Consider the following 22600-nt stretch of genomic DNA (forward strand, 5'->3'; position numbering starts at 1 on the left):
CAAAAAATTTAATCGATAAACTGTGTCATGAGGTTACATATTTGCTTTCCAGCTTTTGTGCAACAGCATAGTGTCAGCTTCTAAGAGTTTCGACCCTTTAACTTCAGATTATAATAAATTTTTGTCTCCCGTACCTTATTTGCATTATACGTTTGAAGAATACATATTATACGAATTAAAAAAGAAGATAAAAGTATAGACGAATTTATTGAATGGCAACTCTTGTCGCAAAATATAGAAACGCTTAGCAAAATAGATTTCTTTTCAGTTGAAAACACATTCAGAATTGTGAAACCTCAATTTTTTCACATTTCATAAATTAAAAAAACAAGTGTAGCACTGAAGAAATAACTAGGTTAGAAATGCAGTGGAAGAATATCTATCTCCAAAATTTGAAAAATGTGACTTCAACTTTAAGTTTTTGGTTTGAGTTAAAGAGTTTTAGAATGCATTAAATGAAAACCCTTTCCAAGAGCTTGTCGATTTTGTGCTTACATTCATTTTGCTGCCAATAAGTAGTGCTGAAAGAACGTTTTCAGACATGAGTTTAATTAAAAGCAAACACAGAAACAAAATGAATTTAGTTATGTTGAATTCTGTTCTGACAATAAGAAATGGTCTTAAACGGCTGAATAAATGCTGTCATGACTTTGAAATAAACAACGACCTCTTAAAATTAATGAACATAAAAAAGATTTGTGAATGTAGCAATAATAATGCAGACGAGTGGTATGGCATCAAAACGGCTTTTCATTAGCTACTTGGGCGACCAGGGTCGCATCAACTATACCTACTTACCTACCCAGCAATAATAATAATGCATTTTCTGAGGACGAAATCATAGATTTTGAAGTCTAAGGCCCTTCATATATATCTCTTCCCAAAATAAACTTAAATATCGCACGATACCTTACCGCCAAATGGTAAAACAAAAGTTAAAAAATAAAACGTATTTTTGTTGTTAAAAAATATAAAATGACCTATAAAAACAGTATTATTTATGTACCTCTATTGTACCTTATGTTTTTTGTGAGTTTACTGTACCTTTTTTACAACTTTCTGTAAGTTTGATTTGAAATAAATGTGAAAATTTATATTGAAAAATACACATATCGTTAGCTTAATGTGAAAATATGCTAAGTCAACTTTTACGAATTTTACAGGAGACCAAAAACTGAATAATTTTTAAATACCCTTCTTTTTTCAAAACTGTGAATAAGGATACCTTAATTGCAATGCTTTTGAGTGTAGAAGCTTTGAAAAAGATAAATAAAAATCATATATGCCAACCCAGCAGCTATTTTATTACTTAGCACAATTTCCACACTCAAAATAAATTTTTTCTCCTGACTTAGCACTTTATACTCAATATGTTTTCCCATCACTCCGCCCCTTTAATGAAATATAACACTAAAACTACATATATGACAAAAAATACTATTTATTTGGCAAACTATTTCTAACGGTTCTGATCTGGACTCTTTTGGCGGATGGTGCTTCTTAAATTCAAACAAATGCTGTGTTGTGTCTTACTCCAAAAAAAAAACTGCCACATACTTTATCTACAAACTAAATGCAAAATCTCTTAATCGTTGTCAAGATAAAGAGAGTAAACACTTGGTGTAATTTTTTTCTCCAAACTTTCTTTTTCTAGTCACATTGACTTCATTGTTTCAAAATTTGTTCCAATGGTTGGGTACAATAGACGTAACACCAGTGACTTTAAGGACCCTAAGACGTTGAATTGCTTACGTATGCTTCACTGGCCAGACGGCCTCCCATCACATACCAGCAGGCGCCAATTGCTTGGCCTTTTTGATGGGTTACCAGTTAAGTTAGTTAGCCCACTTGTGGTGAGGGATATCTAGATAAATTACTCGCTTATTTTAAGAAAAATATGCGAGTAAACGCTGTCCCCAGGGTTAAGTGGGTTAGCCTGCGGTATGATAGGGGTGGTTTCTAGGGATTAAGGCTGTGTGTGACTTGATACCCGAGGGTGAAATAGTGTAGGGGTGTGGTGAGTGAGCAAACTTATGATGTGAAACAAAATTTTAAGAAAAATAAGACTCAGTTCAAGAAAATTAGTAGTCGACTATATCATGTCTATTTTATCTCAATCGATTTTCAGGTGTGGGGAAATTTAGAAACATGAATATTTCAAAATGCGATATCTCAGCGGAGGAAAACGATATTTGAGCAAGCTCAACGGCATTTGAAAGAAGAAGACTTGTACTTAAAGAAATCATCCTTTAATTCTGGTGAAAGGAAACATCTGCAAGGCTACATAACCTCAAATATGGGCAAAAACGGTGTTTTTTGCACTTATAGGTTAGGATATCTCAAAAACAAGAGCTGATAGAGCAAGGCCAGATTTGGATTCAGCGCATCATAAACCTTCGGAAATATATAGTCTGGTTTCTGGGTCTGAATAATGGTTGAATTTTGTCGGCCTGTGTTATTTATCGAAATAACTCATAAAACGAATTATGCTATGAATGAACCTATAACTAGGATTATACATCTACATAGCAAATCGATTCAGTCGTGTTATTAATTTTAATAACAGCTTATATATGTAAGTTTAAGCTTGAATTGTTTCTATTTTAACTAGTCTGTAAGAAAACATATACATAGTTATCGACATGTAAGAATTCAAGTAGATTATAGCCAGCGCAAAGCATTTTTCAAACACCAAAGGCATATCTCAATTGGGTGAATCCAATTTCAAGGGGTTGTGTTCGCAACCCTCTCAAGGGGTTGCGAGGACAATATATAGCTTCTCCAACACAATTGTCAACCTCACCTAACCGCGGCGAATGCTGTTTCATTGGCAGCCGAGGCTCTGGCGACCCCAAGTTCCTCATGGAGCTAGGGGGTGGGGAGGGCGGGATGGCCTGGAAGGTTTAATGTGGTCATATAAATCGTTCCCGAGATGGTCGGGCTAGTACCTTAATAGTGCTTTGTTACCGAAACGTACCGGATGTACATATATCCGGCAAACGACCATCAATATCGGTCCAAAGCCTTCGGGGAGTGTCTTTATCGTTAATACAACAACAACAACAAAGCATGTACTTTAAGACTGAATGAGTTAAATAAGTAAATAAAATGCGCGCACAAAGAAATGACTAGTAATTCAGGGTGATATTATTGACTGGTTGACTTAGCACATTTTTTTTGAACAGCTGACGACTTAGCACATTTCCACATCATTGCCCACAGCACGTAAAAATTAAAAATTAAAATTTTTTTTCGTGATCGTTGTGTTTTGAATTCAGTTTTAAAACTGCATTAAAATAAAATTTTTCATAAAAGTGACTTAGCACATTTTCACATTAATCTAACGATATAATTTTAGCTCTTTTTACAATGGGTTTTGGATTTTCTTGAAGAAATTTAGCTCTTTCTAGCCCTTTTTTTGTATATTCTAGCCCCAAAGAATTTTTTTCCTGGCAACCTTGGTGGGCACCACCGCTTTCCATATTTTGATAACCGGATCTGGAATTTCCGTTTCCATTTTATATTCCTTTCATTTGTGCCTTGCATTATGACACAGTTTTCTTAAAATGCATGAAAGTATAAAATGACAATTGCAATGTTTACTTTTTATCTTGTTCATCCTTTCATATCCTTCGCATCGCTCACACATACATACATACTTTCCTGCACAACTGTGGTAAGTATTTATCAATGCGCCTGCGGTCAAGCAGCAAGAATCGGAGCAAGGACGAAATGTCAAAAAATCAATAAGTGCACATTGACAACAACAACAGTGGGCACAATGAAAGATATGCTGACGGCTGCCAAATATCCTTCCTTTTTTATTGTTACACACAGACAAAGAACAATTTTTACATTTGGCAGTGCATGTTCGCAAGTACTTATCCTCCTAGACTCTGTTGGCGTTTGATTTGCAGTTAAAATACTTAGTTAAAGGTGAAAATAAAATGTGTTAAATAACATTTCAATAATATAAAATTTAACAATTTCCAATTTCCTATAAATTTAATTTTGAAAGAAAAATTTCTCACCGGAAATTAATGAAATAACATAAATACTGATTACTACCGACTGTCTGGTTACATTGTAAATAATTGCGAAATTAATAAAAACAATGTCGTGAAAAAATAGTTATTAAAAGCTTATCCACACAAATGATTTGAATTAAATTGTTTTTAGCAATTTAATAAACCGACAATGGTAAGCAAAAGTGCAGTGAGGGGCGAGGAACGCCCTGTTTTTATTCCGCCTCGTAAACGACAGACATCAAAAAAAGTGAATGGCGCACAAAATTATGTGGATCATATTGTCAACGTACAGGTAGATAATTTAATCGTTTTTTATTTCATATTCAATGTTTACATTAATTTCATTAAATGTCATACTATAGTGATAGTTAGGGAATGGGTGGTAAACATCAGCACAAACGGAAACAAAAAACAATTAAGGACGGGACTGTCTTCGGCTGTGCCGAAGACTTCATAACTTTCATGAATGGGGCTGAAAAATAATCTTATCCCGTTCGTAATCTCCAAATAGTCGTATGCATAAGATAAGAAATATATAGTGAACAGATGTACATACCTAAACGATTTTTAAGATAAACATAATATAAAAAATGGCAAAAAACCCCCTAATCTGACCGATCGGTTGTATGGGATATATATTATATATAGCTCCGATCGAAATGATTTTTACAGGAAATCTTCTATGATATATTAGAATATATGTCACCAAGTTCCACGTTTTTATATTGGATATTAAGGGAGAAATGGCTAAAAATCTTTCTATCTGAACGATCGGTTGTATGGGATATGATAGAGAGGAGTGGGGAAGAGGAATTATCTGGGGCATGGGACCGGTTAATTTGTTCACGGATGGGTCGAAGCTGGATGGAAAGTTTGGTGGGGGGGGTCTTTTGTCAAGAGCTAAATTTAAGCCGCAAGTTTAAGTTGGCTGATCACTGCAGTGTATTCCAAGCGGAAGTTGCTGCGATTAAGGATGCGGTGGATGGAATGCTATCCAGTGCTACTACGGTTAGGGAATTTAACATCTACTCTTATAGCCAAGCGGCTATCAAGACCTTGAGCTCAACTACAGTGCGATCGAGGGTGGCCTGGGAGTGCCTGACCTCGCTTGCGATTGCATCGAATTATTTTACAATTAAGATTATATGGGTCCCAGGCCATAGTGATATCGCGGGTAACTGTCAAGCGGATCTCTTAGCCCGCATTGGTACAACTGAACCAGATGAAGATGGCTGTAGGGATTTCGGGATCCCGCTGACCACCTGTGGATTGCTCCTCCATAGCTGGGCCTCGAATCAGCTCAGCAAACGTTGGGCGGACACCACGTCTTGCAGGGTAGCAAGATATTTCTGGCCGAAAGTGGATGGCACGAGGTCTACTGAAATAATTGGATTCACTAAGGCTCACCTATCAATGGTCATTGGGGTTTTGACAGGGCACTGTCCCATGGGTATCCATGCGGTACGTCTCAATATACTGGAAACTCCATCCTGCTGCAGCTGTATGGAGGATGATGAGGTGGAATCACCAAATCACTTTATGCTTGATTGCCCAGCTTTTGCCAGAACTAGGCGAAAGTACTTCGGTCGCGACTCACTTGGATCTCCCGAGGATTTATCCAAAGTTGACATCGGTATTATTCGGAGCTTTATCGTTGCTACCCAACGATTCTCTAAGTAGCTAGATCTAAGCCACCGTTATTTTTGGTGTATGTGGTATCACAACGGACCTTCGTGTTGTCCAAGTGAGCTATCCTGATCAGGGCAGCTACCACCTAACCTATCCAATCCTATGGGATATATATTATATGTAGCTCCGATCGAAATGAGTTTTTCATGAAATATTCTATGATACATTAGAATAAATATCACCAAGTTTAACTATTTAATTTGGAAATTAAGGGAGAAATTGCCAAAAATCTTTCTATCTGAACGATCGGTTGTATGGGATATATACTATATATAGCTCCGATCAAATTGATTTTTTCAGAATATCTTCTATGATATATTAGAATATATATCACCGAGTTTCACGTATATACTTTCTAAATTATGGCAGGAATGGCCAAAATCGTCTTATCTGAACGATCGGTTGTATGGGAGATATATGTTATAGTGGTCCGATCCTACCGGATCCGACAAATTTCTAATATAATTCAAAAATACATCCTTGTGCCAAATTTCATTGAGATATTTCAAAATTTGAGGGACTAGTTTGCGTTCAAACAGACAGACGGACATGGCTATATCAACTCAGTTCGTCGCCCTGATGAATTCGGTATACTTAATGGTGAGTCTATCTTCTATATTTCTCAACGTTACAAACATCGGACCAAAGTTAATATACCATTTCATGTTCATGAAAGGTAAAACAAGTAAGGAAGGCTAAGTTCGGGTGTAACCGAACATTACATACTCGTCTGAGAGCTTTGGAGACAAAATAAGGGAAAATCACCATGTAAGAAAATGAACCTAGGGTAACCCTGGAATGTGTTTGTATGCCTTGTGTATCAAATGGAAGGTATTAAAGAGTATTTAAAAAGGGAGTGGGCCATAGTTCTATAGGTGGACGCCATTTCGGGATATCGCCATAAAGGTGGAGCAGGGGTGACTCTAGAATGCGTACGTACGATATGGGTATCAAATGAAAGGTGGTAATAAGTATTTTAAAAGGGAGTGATCCTTAGTTCTATAGGTGGACGCCTTTTGAGATATCGCCATAAAGGTGGACCAGCGGTGACTATAATGTGTTTGTACGATATGGCTATCAAATTAAAGGTATTAATGAGGGTTTTAAAAGGGAGTGGCCCTTAGTTGTATATGTGAAGACGTTTTCGAGATATCGACCAGGGTGACCCAGACCCAGAACATCATCTGTCGGGTACCGCTTATTTATTTATATATGTAATACCACGAAGAGTATTTCTGACAAGATTCCAAGGGCTTTTGATTTCGTCCTGCATAACTTTTTAATTTTCTTCTACTTAATATGGTTGGTGTCACACCCATTTTAAAAACCTTTTTCGAAAGTTATATTTTGCGTCAATAAACCAATCCAATTACCATGTTTCATCCCTTTTTTCGTATTTGGTATAAAATTATGGCATTTTTTTCATTTTTCGTAATTTTCGATATCGAAAAAGTGGGCGTGATCATTGTCGGATTTCGGCCATTTTTTATACCAATATAAAGTAAGTTCAGATAAGTACGTGAACTAAGTTTAGTAAAGATATATCGATTTGTGCTAAAGTTATCATATTAAGGGCCGAGCGGAAGGACAGACGGTCGACTGTGTATAAAAACTGGGCGTGGCTTCAACAGATTTCGCCCATTTTCACAGAAAGCAGTTATCGTCATAGAATCTATGCCCCCACCAAATTTCACAAGGATTGGTAAATTTTTGTTCGACTTATGGCATTAAAAGTATTCTGGACAAATTAAATGAAAAAGGGCGGCGCCACGCCCATTTTGAAATTTTCCTTTATTTTTGTATTTTGTTGCACCATATCATTACTGGAATTGTTAGTTGAATGTTGACATAATTTACTTATATACTGTAAAGATATTAAATTTTTTGTTAAAATTTTGCTTAAAAAAATTTTTTTTTTTAAAGTGGGCGTGGTCATTCTCCGAGTTTGCTAATTTTTATTAGGCATACATATAGTAATAGGAGTAACGTTCCTGGCAAATTTCATCATGATGTCTTCAACGACTGCCAAATTACAGCTTGTAAAATTTTTAAATTACGTTCTTTTAAGAGTGGGCGGTGCCACGCCCATTGTCCAAAATTTTACTAATATTCTATTCTGCGTCAGAAGGTCAACCCACCTACCAAGTTTCATCGCTTTATCCGTCTTTGGTAATGAATTATCGAATTTTTTCGGTTTTTCAAAATTTTCGATATCGAAAAAGTGGGCGTCGTTATAGTCCGATATTGTTCATTTTATATAGCGATCTGAGATGAGTGCCCAGGAACCTACATACCAAATTTCATGAAGATACCTCAAAATTTACTCAAGTTATCGTGTTAACGGACAGTCGGACGGACGGACGGACATGGCTCAATCAAATTTTTTTTCGATACTGATGATTTTGATATACGGAAGTCTATATCTATCTCGATTCCTTTCTACTTGTACAACCAACCGTTGCCCAATCAAAGTTAATATGCTCTGTGTGCAAAGCACGCTGAGTATAATTAGGGTAAATGTGTCAATGGGCGCTTTCAGTGAACTCAACTTTTGTTGAGGCGTTAAAAATATGTTTCCGTCAGTTATATGATAGAAATGTTGTTTTTTGAAACGGATAACGGAAGCACTTCTTTCGACAACACCATCCCATCGCTTCTCGACACCGTTCATGGTTTCGAGTCTTACATCAATATCATACCTTTAGACTTCATGAGCATGATGTTTGCTTGTTGAGAGTGGATTTTACTTTTTAATTCCTAACTGATTTCTAAAATGGCATTGTTTTCACTATTAATACTGGTTCTCATATAGACGAATTCACTGTCTCGAATTTATATACGTCAACAGTGATTTGGCTGCCAAAGCGCGAATGCGCAGACTCTTTCCTGTACGACAGCAGCAGGTACTTCATCTCGTCCTCATTTACCAAAAGTTCCAATGTTTTACCGCTTTGACCAAATCAGAGGAAGGCAGAACTTAAGGTGCGTTTATAAGGGCCAATGCTATCAGCCTTCGACAGCAATTATATGCTCTTCATCGCAGTTAAGGACCACTGCTAGAAAGATTTTCTTTGGCATTATGTTATGTCTCTTGTTTGTTTTCAAGAGGTCATTCTCAAACCTTACGACGCTGGTGATTTTGCTTAGTGGGCTTAAGCTCACACATAATGCCATACAAGGAACTCCTTTTTGCGCAATCAGAAAATACTTTGTAGTCGGCTAAAAGATTCTGTCATCTAGAAAAAGAGAAAGCAGTCACTTTTGATGATCATTTGTCCTCGATAAACAAAGGAAAACATGTAGAGGAGCTTTCAACAAAGTTTAAGAAGGCAGTCACGAAATACCGTGGGCGCAATACAAAATAAATATTGGTTCCTACAAAAAAGCAAAAAACTCTGCCAAGTCGGGCTTCTTGGCGGTAGTTAGATTGAATATATATCAGGTCCCTCCTGCTTTACGAGCGTGCTTCTGGATCGCCAACTTTGTTGTGTTCAAAAGTCACCGGAAACTGACCGACTCCCGCAAGGAAACTATGAAATTGATTTCGGACACATACAGTGCACTGACGTGCCTATTTGCATAAGCAATGGGGTAGCATGTTTAGTCTAGACTATCTCTTAAATAAATTTGGGCCGTACAAGTTACCAGGCCCGATTGGTATTTTCCTCTTGCAACTGCAACACACTGCCGAATTGATCAAGCCATGGCTAAAGTTTATATTTGTGTGGTATCTAAGGTTCATTTACCCGCGTTATGGAGAGAGGAAAAGGGTGGTTTATACCAAAGACGGCAAAAGCTTCTCACTCTAAATAAATAAAAATAAATACAAGGTGCGATAACCTCCGCAGAGACTTTAGGCCGAACTTCTTTTCCGATTTGCGTAGTTCTACTTTTAATTTTTCCTACAAATTGGCGGGACGGGGCCTATTTGTTTTATACCGACTCCGAACAGCATCTGCAAGGCAGATGAGTTTTCACTGAGAGCTTTTCATGGAAAAAATACACTCGGAGTGCTTGCCAAATACTGTCGACACGGATTAGAAAAAATTTCTTCTAATTGAAAAGCTTGTTTCTAAAATTTTGATGTTGCTATGCCCGGGGCGTGAACCCAGGATCTTCGGTATGGTAGCCGGAGCACGCTACCAGCACACCACAGCTGCCCCCACTCTCCCTCTAAGGCGAATTTGTAGACACTTCAGTGAAACTCCCGGACCAGGATTACATTTAATAAAATCAAGGGATTTCGGGATTCCCCTGGGACCTCATATTGCTAGTTTAAATATGTTTAATTAGTTAATTTTGTGAGTTTCAATTTCCAAACATAGTAAATCCTCTTTTCCTGTAAGAGTACAGTATTCTTTAGACGTTACAAATGATCCGATATTAAAGAACATACCCATTTTTCTGTCCGAGAGATCTCGTGGTGCACATTTAGAAATCGAGTATGATTACAATTTTCCCTTCTAGTATGTGATCTCAAGGATGTTTCTCAACTACCGGATATATGTGTTACAAGCTAAGATCTAGCTTTTCAGATGATCTAAGAGTTTAAGGATATTTTTTAGAATAAAGAAGTATTTTGAATTGGCTGAACTTTAATATAACTAATCAAATCAATATATTCACTCTAAGCTCGATGGAAATGCGGCAGGCTTGATTTTACCGAACATAATATAAAGGTCCTATACCGCTTTCCTGAGCATTGTACTGAACGAGGTATCTTCGCAATCCGCGATGCAAGATATCATTTCGCGCATGCGCATTTGCCTAAAGATGCGAAATGGTGTGTATTTTCGTAGACAGCCAGGCCGCACTAAAGGCCTTGGAGTCATGTGTCGACAAAACAAAATCAATCACTGGTTGTCCAGATCTTTAAATAAGTTGGCTTATCACTTCAGTGTCAGCTTTAAAGGCAACTGGAGCGCCAATGATATGGCGAGGAAGGATACGACCACCCACATCTATCCAGAAAATAAATTTCGGTACATATTACTATGTACTTTGGCCAGCACTTTGATAAAGGACGCATAAACACACTTTTGACCCTAAATAAGGACCTGGTAAGGATTCTCACTGGACACAGTGATTTTGGTGTAGCCGCACTTCACTATGTTAATACCATTAAATAATATTCTCCCGTACTCGTCAATGCCAATAGGAAGTTTTCTCTAGAATACTGCAAACGTCGTGTCATCTGCTTTTCACACGGTCAATGATTTGAAGTCCTCTAGCACAGGGCAGGTTTAAAGCGATCCATCAATGCATAAAGCAGTGACAGTCCAAAAGTACAACATACCACTTTCTTCCTTGTACGTCTTCGTTTAAAGCTCTCAGTTTTTGGTACATGGTTTTGATTTATTTTCCACCTAAAGAAGGGAAAATTATGGAAATGCAATTGGTTTTTATTCGTTTTGTATATTTGCAGAATCGGCAAAAGCTTTCGCCATCTAATCCTGCCCTTGACGAAGACTTATTGAAAACTTCTTTAATATTAAAAAATAAACAGCCACTGCCACAAATACCAGGTGTACCGGCCAACGGGGATGCCGACGATGACCAGTTAACAAATAAGTCTGATAAGTCCATTGATAATATCTATGAAGATGATAATGAATTACAAAACTTCGAAAGCGTATCCCAAGGTACTAAATCGACAAATAGGCACGAAAGTACTACAGTTACACCAAGCAGCTATTCGGAGAGTAGCTTGGATGCAAAGTCACACGATTGTCTGAGTAATCGCTCCTCATCAAAGAAACGTGTCAACATTAGAACCGATCCATTACATGTACGAAGTCAACGTGAATCACCGGAAATAGCGAACTATGAAGATTTGGAATCCGTTGAGACGAGTGTTCTAAATGCTGATATGCACAGTTTGGAGAGATATAATACGCGAAGATCAATGGATAGTAATTATTTGACTATGACTGGTAAGTGGTGCAAGTACGTACATTGATAGGTTTAGGTGCATGATAATCGTTGTAAAAACTTAGTGTTATAAACCTAAAGATCTAATAAGTACACTGGTCTTTAGCGTCTGCTACTATCATGAGACTAGTATCAGTAATATAGTTTTTTTTTACATATACTTAGTCTACCTGCAACGGGCTTGCATAACATGGCTTAACGAACGCAACCGCTGGATTATCAAACGCTTAGCCTTGCCTTAGCGCCTTAGGGGTTTGGAGTATATCCGATGCAAGTCAGGCATGCGACTAAACTCCAAATCCCGTGCCCGGATAAAACCTCCTCCGAATGAAAAAAAAAATAACAACGAATATCGGATGAGATCTGCTTCTTCTAAGGACTATGTTTGCATGTATCTAGAATTATCGGCCCCTTTCAACGGAACTTACCGATGTAACGGTTTTGGTTTTGTGTTGCGAAATTTCCCGCCAAACAGTGCAATTGTGGCAAGGCGTCATTTCTCGAATTAATATTTATTAGCGCCTGCATATTAAAATGATTTTCCGCCATCCCTTTTCAAATTTGTTTTAGTGACAAACCGGTTTCGGCGTTGCGCCATCATCAGTGTTATTTTTCGCTCTGTTCGATTTGTGTCCAAAGCAAATTTGACAAGCGATGACGAAAAATTGTTCAAATATGCACCAATTATCCACCCTGTCGGAAAATCAACAAAACAAAACGAATGAGATATGGTCTCTTTCTGTGAGAAACTGGAGATTACTCCTCTACCACGACATCGCAACCTCGCTCGCGGACCAGAGAGAGTCGTACCGAAAGTAGAGATATCACTTTCGAAGACTTCAGACAGCTTTTTTCCTTTACTATACCCTAAACCTTCCATTGGCCATTCAACAACATGGCCTCCGTAAAGTGCATAACACCAACACCGCTCTAAATGCGGTTCAAATGCGGATTAATTTTTTCTAAGAAGGTTTTCATAGCAGAAAAAGTCTGGAAGATTATGCCACTCACCTAATTCCCTACAAGCACCACCATTATGAGAAAAATGTGTCAAATACCCCGAAAATGCGTTCTATGTCCGACAACTTAAACGGGTGCATCAAGCTTTAAGCTAATTTCAGCTTACCGGCTGTTAGGTTTTCCGAATCATAATCTTTTGTTTTACGTGATCAGTTTACATTCTTAGACATCTCAAAACATGCCTAAAAGAGGAGACAGATTTCAACGCAACCATATTTTTTCGCTCCAGGCAGTGGGGTAGATATCTTTTTGTGATGGGGGGATTTACTTTGACAATTTTTTTTTACTTTCAAGTTATTTTTATTGGTTCCTTTTTATAATTATAAGAATCACTTATTATATTGTGTAAAAACAAACAACAAATAGGGATACATTTGTACTTGGGTGCCCTTAGTACGCGAAAAAGTCTTTCAATAATTAAGAAGGAAATCATGTTTTCGGGATTTTTTCGATATCTTATCTATGACTTCATCAGCTGTGATTGTAACGTCATGGTGAATAGCCAGAGCAGCCAGTCCATTCAAGCGGTTCTACAATAAAAAATATTAGGTAACAATATTTTTTTAATTATAAAATAAAATTCATAGATTTTAAAGCAAATTGAATTACTTACTTCTTTTGTCGTGTTTCTCAGAATCGTCTTAATCCGTTTCAAACTTTAGAAAGTGCGTTCCGCGGTTGATGTCGATACCGGTAAAGTAGCTAATATCCCCAGCAATATGTTGATATCCGGAAAATTGTCTTCTGGACAATGATCAAGCGCATCCAAAGAGTTTCCAGGTTTGATATCGCCTCTACGAATCAAATATCTTTTCCATACTTTTAATTCGGTAAAAACAGCAGGTGGCGCCGCAGTGAGAAATTCCTGATAAAACTCGACTGTCTTGATGAATTTATCAGCTAATTTTCAATTTCATTCAAATCATGCTTGAAAAGAGCCGAAAGTCCTTCTAGTATATTTTCATGTTTAGTGAATTTTTCTCCAAGATCCATTATATAAGAATCTAGGAAAGGATTGAACACTGTTACACGAAAATAATCTTTTGTACTTTTAACTTTAGGATTTGCCCGATTTTTTGTCTACGCGCTATTCTTTTGTGTTTCATCTCAATGTCAAGAGTTTTAGCAATTTTTTTCGAAGCTTCGTAAATTTCAGAAAAAGCGTATTTCTTTGCACGAATCTCTTTTACTTCCTCGGGCAAATCTTTGGCGAGATCCATGGCTTGAACTAAATCTAAATTAACGTTTTGCAATTCGCGACTCAAAGGCAACGATAGTTGAAAAATTACATATTGTAACGAATTTACTGCAACTCCTCTTATTTGCAACCTTCTGCTAACGTTCGAATCACTAAACTGTTGAATAAATAACTCCACTATTCTATAATGCAAAATGACCTATATTAAAGTACTTCACAATAACACTTCTATTGCTCGCCAGATAGCGTCTTAAATCAATCTGATTGTCGTGCCTCCACTGTCGCTGCTTTTATACTGTGCGTTCTCCTCGTTGACATATTTCTAGGCGCTTCTATTTCCAGAACTTACTAGTGAGTTATCAGCTATAAAATTACTCAGCTGTAACTACAGATGCACGATTTTATAGCTTCTCTCATCGCATACTTTCGGGAGTATCTCAGATATATGCATGTGGTTGTGCGTTGCTTCTCCGCTGCGTGTACGTACATATGTGTAGACATAATGATTGATTGGTTTATGTAGATACACGTGACTGTCTGCTTTATTGTTGTTGTGACTTCATTTACTTAGCATCAGACTAGTGATGTGAGTATCACTTAGTGTCACTAATATTTGTCACAATATTAAATAAAAATTAGAAACATATTAAAAATTCAAAATCCATGGCAGTGAGAAATTCCTGATAAAAATCGACTGTCTTGATGAATTTATCAGTTAATTTTCAATTTCATTCAAATCATGCTTGAAAAGAGCCGAAAATCCTTATAGTATATTTTCATGTTTAGTGAATCTTTTCAAGATTCATGATGTAAGAATCTAGGAAAGGAATGAACACTGTTACACGAAAATAATCTTTTGTACTTTTAACTCCAGGATTCGCTCGATTTTTTTGTCTACGCGCTATTCTTTTGTTTTGCATCTCAATGTCAAGAGTCAAGAGCAATTTTTTTCTAAGCTTCGTAAATTTCAGGAAAAGCGTCTTCCTTTGCACGAATCTCTTTTACTTCCTCGGGCAAATCTTTGGTGAGATCCATGGCTTGAACCAAATCTAAATTAACCTTTTGCAATTCGCGACTCAAAGGCAACGAAAGTTGAAAAATTACATATTAAATAAAAATTACAAATATATTAAACATTCAAGATCCATGGCGCTTTTCAAATTTTTGGCGTCTTTTTCCGAGGTTCTCATGTTATTTAGAGTTTCGTAAACGAACGGAAATAACTCATAAAAATCGTTGACGGGCTCATATTTCGAAACCCATCGAGTCAGGTTCAATCTGTTTAACGATTTCGCCCGTGGAGTTTCGTCAGATTCTTCAATCGTGTTTCCCCCAAAATGGCTTTTTTAGGTGTATGCGAGAAATTGTAGACATTTTTGAGGGTAGCGAAGCAATTTCTGATGGCTGGTACGTTGCTAGTGATAGTGGATATAGCAAGATTCAAAGAGTGTGCGATACAATGAACGTATAAAGCATGCGGCGCATAATTGTTACGTATAATTGCCTGAACAACTTTATATTGACCGGACATATTACATCGTGACACAAATTCATAACTATCATGAAAAGATTTTTTTCTTTCTAATTTTAGAGTGATATAAATGATTTAATAATTCATTTCGAGAAATTAATGCATACATGAATATGTATAAGTACAATTTATCAAACAATTTATTTTCAATTTCCCATGGGGGAGGGGTCGATCCCCTTGATCTCCCCCTATCTAAGCCACTGGCTGCAGGCTACTTTTGGTTTTTGGATTCGAAAAAAAACTGATTTTGGCTAACTATTTTAAGGCCTAATTTAGTAATTTGTTTGATGTTGGTTATTATTCTTTGTAATATTGCTATTTTTAGGATTTCAAAACAAAGCTATTTCATTATCTTTCAGGTACTATAAAACGTGGTCGCAAGAAAGGTCAAAGTCTTGATCTACAAATCAATATAAGCCGTGAAGAATTGGAACAGATTAATGCCGTTGCCGCTGCTACACAAGTAAACAAACAACAAAACTTATGCTGCACTTGTACACCGAAAACAGGATTACATATTCTAATCTTATCGCTGATATGTCTTCCCATTGTAACCGTAATTTCCAGCATATATTCATTTTATATTGGCACATTAACCTGGTACAATATGTTCAACTATTTTAATGAAGAAAAATCTTGCGCTTATAAATTTTTCATGTCACCCATTCTAATACTTGCCTATCCGGTGGGTATACTCGTTTGCACTCTGGGACTTGGTTTATATGCGGGTGTTGTGCAATTAAGTCTGCAATTGAATAGTTGGTTAAATGAAATAGCAGACATTGAGAAAGGTTTTTATGGTTGGTTATGTTCGTTTCTCCACCTCTCCGATTGCAGTCCATACGAAGTGGTCATATTGACGGATATACGAATGCCGCATGAGGTGCCACGCGTTCATGTGAATATCTCTACTGAAGAATTGTCACTATAAGTGTAGACAAAATATATTTATTTGAAACACGCAACTCAAAAAGTAAACATAACCCGTCAACATTTTTGGCAAAGTGATATTAAATAAACTACTTTAAATGCAAATGCAAACGAAATAAATTTGAATAATATTCGGTAATGTAGTGGTGTACGTCTTCTCTGAAACTACCCTGCCAGCAATTTTCTGATAACTTGATTGTCTATCGCCAAAAGTAAGTAATTCGATACGCTTTGTAGTTACAAAGGCGATATAAACTCATTTCACAAACAAAAAACTACTTTAAATGATTTTTTTCCTCCAAGCAGATATTAAGACCTAGTTTACATTTAACGAGATTATCTTCATTTTCCTACTTAGCTCCTAATCGTTAAATATATAACTAGATTTCTCATATAAATTTTCCCCCTCGATAATCGGTAATTATGAGTGTAATCTCTAATTGGAAGCACAAAATAAAAGAGAAACGTAAAAATTTTACAGAAAATATTCTAGTTCCCACGAATGGAACATATGTAAACACGTAGATTATCCTTTGATGATTTATTGTAAAGATTAAGGCATGTGTAAACGTAGTCTAAGGCGATAAATAATTGTAACGTTTCGAATTTCCCTTTACTTCAATAATTTTTTAGAACTCTTTTTCCTATTAAATATCTTTCACTTCCTAAAGACGTTGTTGTGCTGCATGGCCTAAACAAAGATTTTTTTTATTAATATTAACAATTAAGGAAATCTAAGTTCGGGTGAAACCGAACATAACATACCCAGCTGTACACTTGAAATGCTGTTGTTTGTTTTGTGTGCTTAATAGTGTTACATGGGTGCGCAATAATACTATACATATGGTTCTATTCTGAACTAATTTTTCTTCGAGTTATGACTCCCGAAACATAGAAAATTGCTTAGTCATAAAAGAGGCAGTGTCACTCCCATTTTTTAAAATTTAAAGTTTTTCCTATTTATTGTTCTAAATCTACTTGGGAAACAATTGATATAAAGCTCTTTTTTACAAAGATATAGTCCATTTTATTAGTCCACGACCCTTTTAAAAACCTTTTATAAAAAGTGAGCGTGGCCCTTCTTCAAAGAATTCCTTATAGTAGAGGCAACCTCTCTGCCGAATTTTGTTACGATAGGTTTAACGATTTTTGATTTATGATCAATAATATTTGTAAAATTGATTTTATCACAAGTGGGCGGTACCACGCCCATTTTAAAAACTTTTTTCAAATTTTGATCAAGAGTCCCAATATCAGTCCACACGTCAAATTCCAACATTCTCGGTGTATATTATCAAGTTTTTTGCGTTTTCCAAAATGTTATATATATAAAAAGTGGGTGTGCTTATCATCCGATTTCGCTCATTTTTAATACCAATCTATTCTGCGTCCAGAGCTCGTGTACCAAATTTGGCGAAGATATCTCAATATTTACTCAAGTTATCGTGTTATCGGGCAGACGGACGGACGAACATGGCTCAATAAAAATTTTTTCGATACTGATGGTTTTGATATATGGAAGTGTATATCTATCTCGATTCCTTTATATCTGTACAACCAACCGGTATCCAATCAAAATTATAGTACCCTGTGTACAAGTACAGCTGTGTATAAAGAGGTGAGCAAGTCTATTATCTTGCAAGAACATGCAGCGTAGCCTTATTTATGGGGCACGAGTTCATTCGCATTTTTGGATTACCTGACTTCCACGTGGGGTTTCCTGTTGACCCAGCTATGAAAAAATCTTTGCCTCAGGAATGGCGTCCTGTTCACTTTTGTCAATAGATTTTCTCACATCATTATGAGTCTTCTTTGCGAATTTCAACTTCTCTAAAACATCCTATTGAACTAGTTACTTTGGAGATTCAACAATATTATCTTCCTCGACACTTTTTGTCTTATCGCTTTAGATACTTCTATTTTCTAAATGCTGTTTCGTTTTCGTATGTAAATGTCGTTTCGCATTGGGGGAACAGTTCTAACCGAAGGCTTTTAAGAAATCGAAACAAATGCGATATCTCCGGCGATCATTATCGCCCCATCGCTTTTATTTAATTGTCTTATCAATGCCCTAGATTAGTGTGGAGTGTGATGATTAGTACCTAGGACCTACTTAATTATTTTCTAGCTTTTAGTATTATTATTACTTCATGTAAGTATTGTTTTCAATAAAACCGTTTAACTAAAAAATTTTTTTTAATTATTTTATTTTCAAGTTTTTAGCCTTTATTTAATTGCCTATTATTTCTCATTCTATTTAGTGTGGCGGCCACCGTGGTGTGATGGTAGCGTGCTCCCCCTACCACACCGTATGCCCTGGGTTCGCACCCCGGGCAAAGCAACATCAACATTTTAGAAATAAGGTTTTTCAATTAGAAGAAAATTTGTCTAAGCGGGGTCGCCCCTCGGCAGTGTTTGGCAAGCGCTCCGGGTGTTTTTCTGCCATGAAAAGCTCTCAGTGAAAACTCATCTGCCTTGCATATGCCGTTCGGATTCGGCATAAAACATGTAGGTCTCGTCCGGCCAATTTGTAGGGAAAATCAAGAGGAGCACGACACAAATTGGAAGATAAGCTCGGCCTTAGATCTCTTCGGAGGTTATCGTGCCTTACATTTATTTTAATTTTATTTTTTTTATTTAGTTCATTTAGCGACTCATTATTACAAGGCCTCTTTCCTGACAATTTGTTATAATCTAGGTCACATAATCCTTCCAAATACTTTACTCGAGTCAGCGTCACGTATGCTTGTCCCTCCTCGAACTCCAAAATATTTTGATGTCACTTCTACCGGACTGACACTTGTTTCAAATGTGAGCCGAATCGCACCACAAATACGAGAATTTTTAATATCTCGATCCTTGCGCCACCTGGCGGCGATTTTTTTCATATGTCGCTTTCTGTTCATGTATGTAATATGTGTTCCAAATATGAGACTAATCGGACCACAAATACGATTTTTTGAATATCTCGATCCATGCGCCCCTATCAGAGTTTTTTTTCATATTATTGCATTGTCATCGGGTTCTGAACTATATTCCAAGTTTCAAGCTTATTGCGTTTCGGGAAGTTACTTAAATTTTAGTTACAAAATTCGTTCACAACGGACATGCTGCCGTGCAGCCTGTCAAGTCAACCTAAATAAAACCGTTTAAAAAACGACCAACTACCGACAAACGAATTTACAGCATACTAAATGCAATACAATCTTAAGATTTTAATTTTTAAAAGGGGAAAGTGGCAAACAATTTTGCAATTTATTAAAGTGCTTGATCTCTGACAAAAGCTGATGGACATTTTCACAAAAAATATATATTGGAAACTCTTGTTATTATCCTCAATTATAATTGACTGTAACAAATGTAATATGATAGAATGATACGTCCCGAACTTATTTATTGATTGATTTGAGTTTAATTAATAAAGCACATTTTTACTGACTCAATTTAAGCATTTTGATCGAGTTAAAGGGCTGTTTAAACTTGACGTATTCATATCCATATAAAACAGCTGATCCAACGAACCTTACGGAAATCAAAGTAATTGGATAAGGGTGCCATACCGTAACGCCCTAGCCATAACCATACCACAGACAACCAATTGGTTTTTGGTTTTTCGCCATATCCATAACCTAAAAATATTTGATTTGGAGAATTTGTTAACTTTTTGTAGATTTTATTGTTTTGGATAGGTTTTGACTAAGAGACTTATTTTTGTGGTATATGTTTTTATGAAAATTTCATGATTTTTGGTTAAAGAACCAATAACTGATGCCAATTGATATGGATAAGTAAAAATATAGTTGACTATTGCGTTATGACTATGTCAACTTTGCCAGACCTTTAAGTTACTTCAATGACTTGAAAAGAGTCATAATGCAAGTATAGGCTGTAGATTAGTACAAGTATCTTATGATATAAAACTTTATGGAAGCATAACTCAGTTAAGAAAAAAAAAATGTAAGGCGCGATAACCTCCGAAGAAAGCTAAGGCCGAGCTTCTCTTCCAATTTGCGTCGTGCTCCTCTTGATTTTTCTTACAAATTGGCCGGACGGGACCTATATTTCCGACTCCGAACGACATCTGCAAGACAGATGAGTTTTCACTGAGAGCTTTTCATGGCAGAAAAACACCCGGAGCGCTTGCCAAACACTGCCAAGGGGCCTCACTTAGAAAAATTTTCTTATAATTGAAAAGCCTTATTTCTAAAATTTTGATGTTGCTTTGCCCGGGGTGCGAACCCAGGGCATACGGTGTGGTAGGCGGAGCACGCTACCATCACACCGCGGTGGCCAACTCAGTTTTTACATGACTAAAATATATTGCAATTTACTATTTATGTCCAGTAATTGAACAAACCAACTGAATAAAGATAAATTATTATTTAATTACCGAGTTATCATTACGTTAAGTTGTAGGAGTAATAAAAAATTCTGAAAACGACCAAATATGACTTTACGTTTGTGCAATACAAACTATTGCAATTAACTTTTAAATTAAATCAATGGAATCAAAGTGCATTTTTTACACATTCCTTTTTTCGAGTAGTGCAACTATAAATATCCATGCACACATATATACGTGCGTACTATTAATAAAATTTATGTATAAAATTGTATTATATATTAATATGTATCATGCGACTACGTAAATATGCAACTACGTAAATTAAAAAAAAAAAAATAAAAATTAAAAAATATAAAGAACAAAAATATAAAGAAACTCAACATTTTATCTTGGTGGGAAAGAGACTATCAGTATGTTGGGCATAGTGTAAAGGGATTTTGAAATATAAATGCAAGTGAAAACAGGTTGGTAAGCGAAGTAGAATGATATCGGAAGACAATGGGACAAACCGCATCTTCACCAAACATGTTTGGCATAATTTTAATAAAGCATGTACGTTTCTTTAGCTCGGTAAAATTCATACTGCAGGTCCCCAACTCTCCGAAAAACTATTCAACATCGAATGAGTGTTTTAAATATCTTAATACTTGCGCCACCTAGCGGACATTTTCGTTTTCTTATATATATGTACTGTATTTTCACCCGGTTCCGATTTAAGGGCTAATTAATGGTGACTTATAACCATAAAACCATAACCAGATAAAACAGCTGATCGAACCTTGCTCATGGAAATCAATGTAATCGATTAATGGTGCCGTACCATAACGCTAACGCCATAACCATACCATAGTTAACCAATTGGTTTTTGGTTTTTCGCCATATCCATAACCTAAAAATATTTGAGTTGATGAATTTATTAACTTTTTGTATATTTTTTTTATTGTTTTGGATACGTTTTGACTAAGAGACTTATTTTTTGTGGAATATGTTTGTAACTTTTTGCGTTTTCTTCATTTTTATGAAATTTTCACGATTTTTAGGTTAAGGCACCATTAATCGATCACATTGGAGGTGGATATCGGCAAAAATCTCTAAAACAGTATCAAGTGCACAGAAAAACATGCCACATTTAGTATTATCATAAGGGATAACCACCTAAGTACTTTGTAAAGGTATAGAAGTTAGGCTGTTATTTCTTATGATACTTAATGTTGCATACTTTTCTGGAAACTCAATACCGTTATCGATATTTTAGGCGATGGAGTTTTAACTTTTACAGCAGGTTAGGGGGTGTATATCCGCGGTGGGAATGCTTGTCGTAAGAGGCGACTCAAGTTCTTCATGTAAGTAGGGGACGGGGGCGAGATGACCTAGAAGGTTCAATGTGGTCAAATTAAATTGTTCTCGAGATGGTCGGGCTTGTACATTAATAGTGCTTGTAAGCAGAACGATATCCGACAAGGCGCCATCAATATCGATAATACTATCCAAAACCTTCGGGGATTGTTTTTATCGCTGCAACAACAACAACGAAACGCCTAGCCGCTTTCTTCCTTTTAAATCCGCTTCTAGCTTTCCATTCTGTTAAGTTATTTAAAAAAATTACCTCCTCTTTGTACGAATTTTCTAAGTATCTTCATTCTGAACCAAATTCCAAACTCAACAAAACCGCCCTTGAAAATCGGTCAAAAAATTCCCAATTTGGTATCAATGTTTCTAAATATCTAGCGAGTTTTATGTCTCTTATATGAACGGCCGGCAGTAAAAAAATAAATTTATTTGATAACTGAATAAAAGGAAAACTTACAAACATATCCGTAAGAACAAAATATAAAAAATTGTGAATGGTAATACAGATTTCACACATAAGCCTAATGGAATCACAATTACCTTTAATGAAATAATTAATTTTTCCTTTTCACACAGGG

At 36.3% G+C, this 22600-nt stretch overlaps 1 protein-coding gene across 7 annotated transcripts; it reads left to right on the plus strand.

Moving 5' to 3' along the window:
• The first annotated feature begins 121 nt into the window (after positions 1-121).
• Positions 122-18589, plus strand: LOC137248902 (uncharacterized). 7 transcript variants are annotated; one of them, XM_067779906.1, is made up of 4 exons: positions 122-424; positions 3715-4320; positions 11143-11650; positions 15757-18589. In XM_067779906.1, the coding sequence occupies exons 2-4, from the start codon at positions 4198-4200 to the stop codon at positions 16326-16328; spliced, it is 1203 nt and encodes a 400-aa protein (XP_067636007.1). In that variant the 5' UTR covers positions 122-424; positions 3715-4197; the 3' UTR covers positions 16329-18589. The 7 variants fall into 7 exon arrangements, with proteins under 7 accessions (XP_067636007.1, XP_067635993.1, XP_067636000.1 ...); XM_067779892.1 differs by having other exon boundaries at positions 122-355; positions 3682-4320; XM_067779899.1 differs by having other exon boundaries at positions 122-355; positions 3711-4320.
• Positions 18590-22600: the final 4011 nt, after the last annotated feature.

Source organism: Eurosta solidaginis, chromosome 1 (genome assembly GCF_040869045.1).
Source record: "Eurosta solidaginis isolate ZX-2024a chromosome 1, ASM4086904v1, whole genome shotgun sequence".
Lineage (NCBI taxonomy): Eukaryota > Metazoa > Arthropoda > Insecta > Diptera > Tephritidae > Eurosta > Eurosta solidaginis.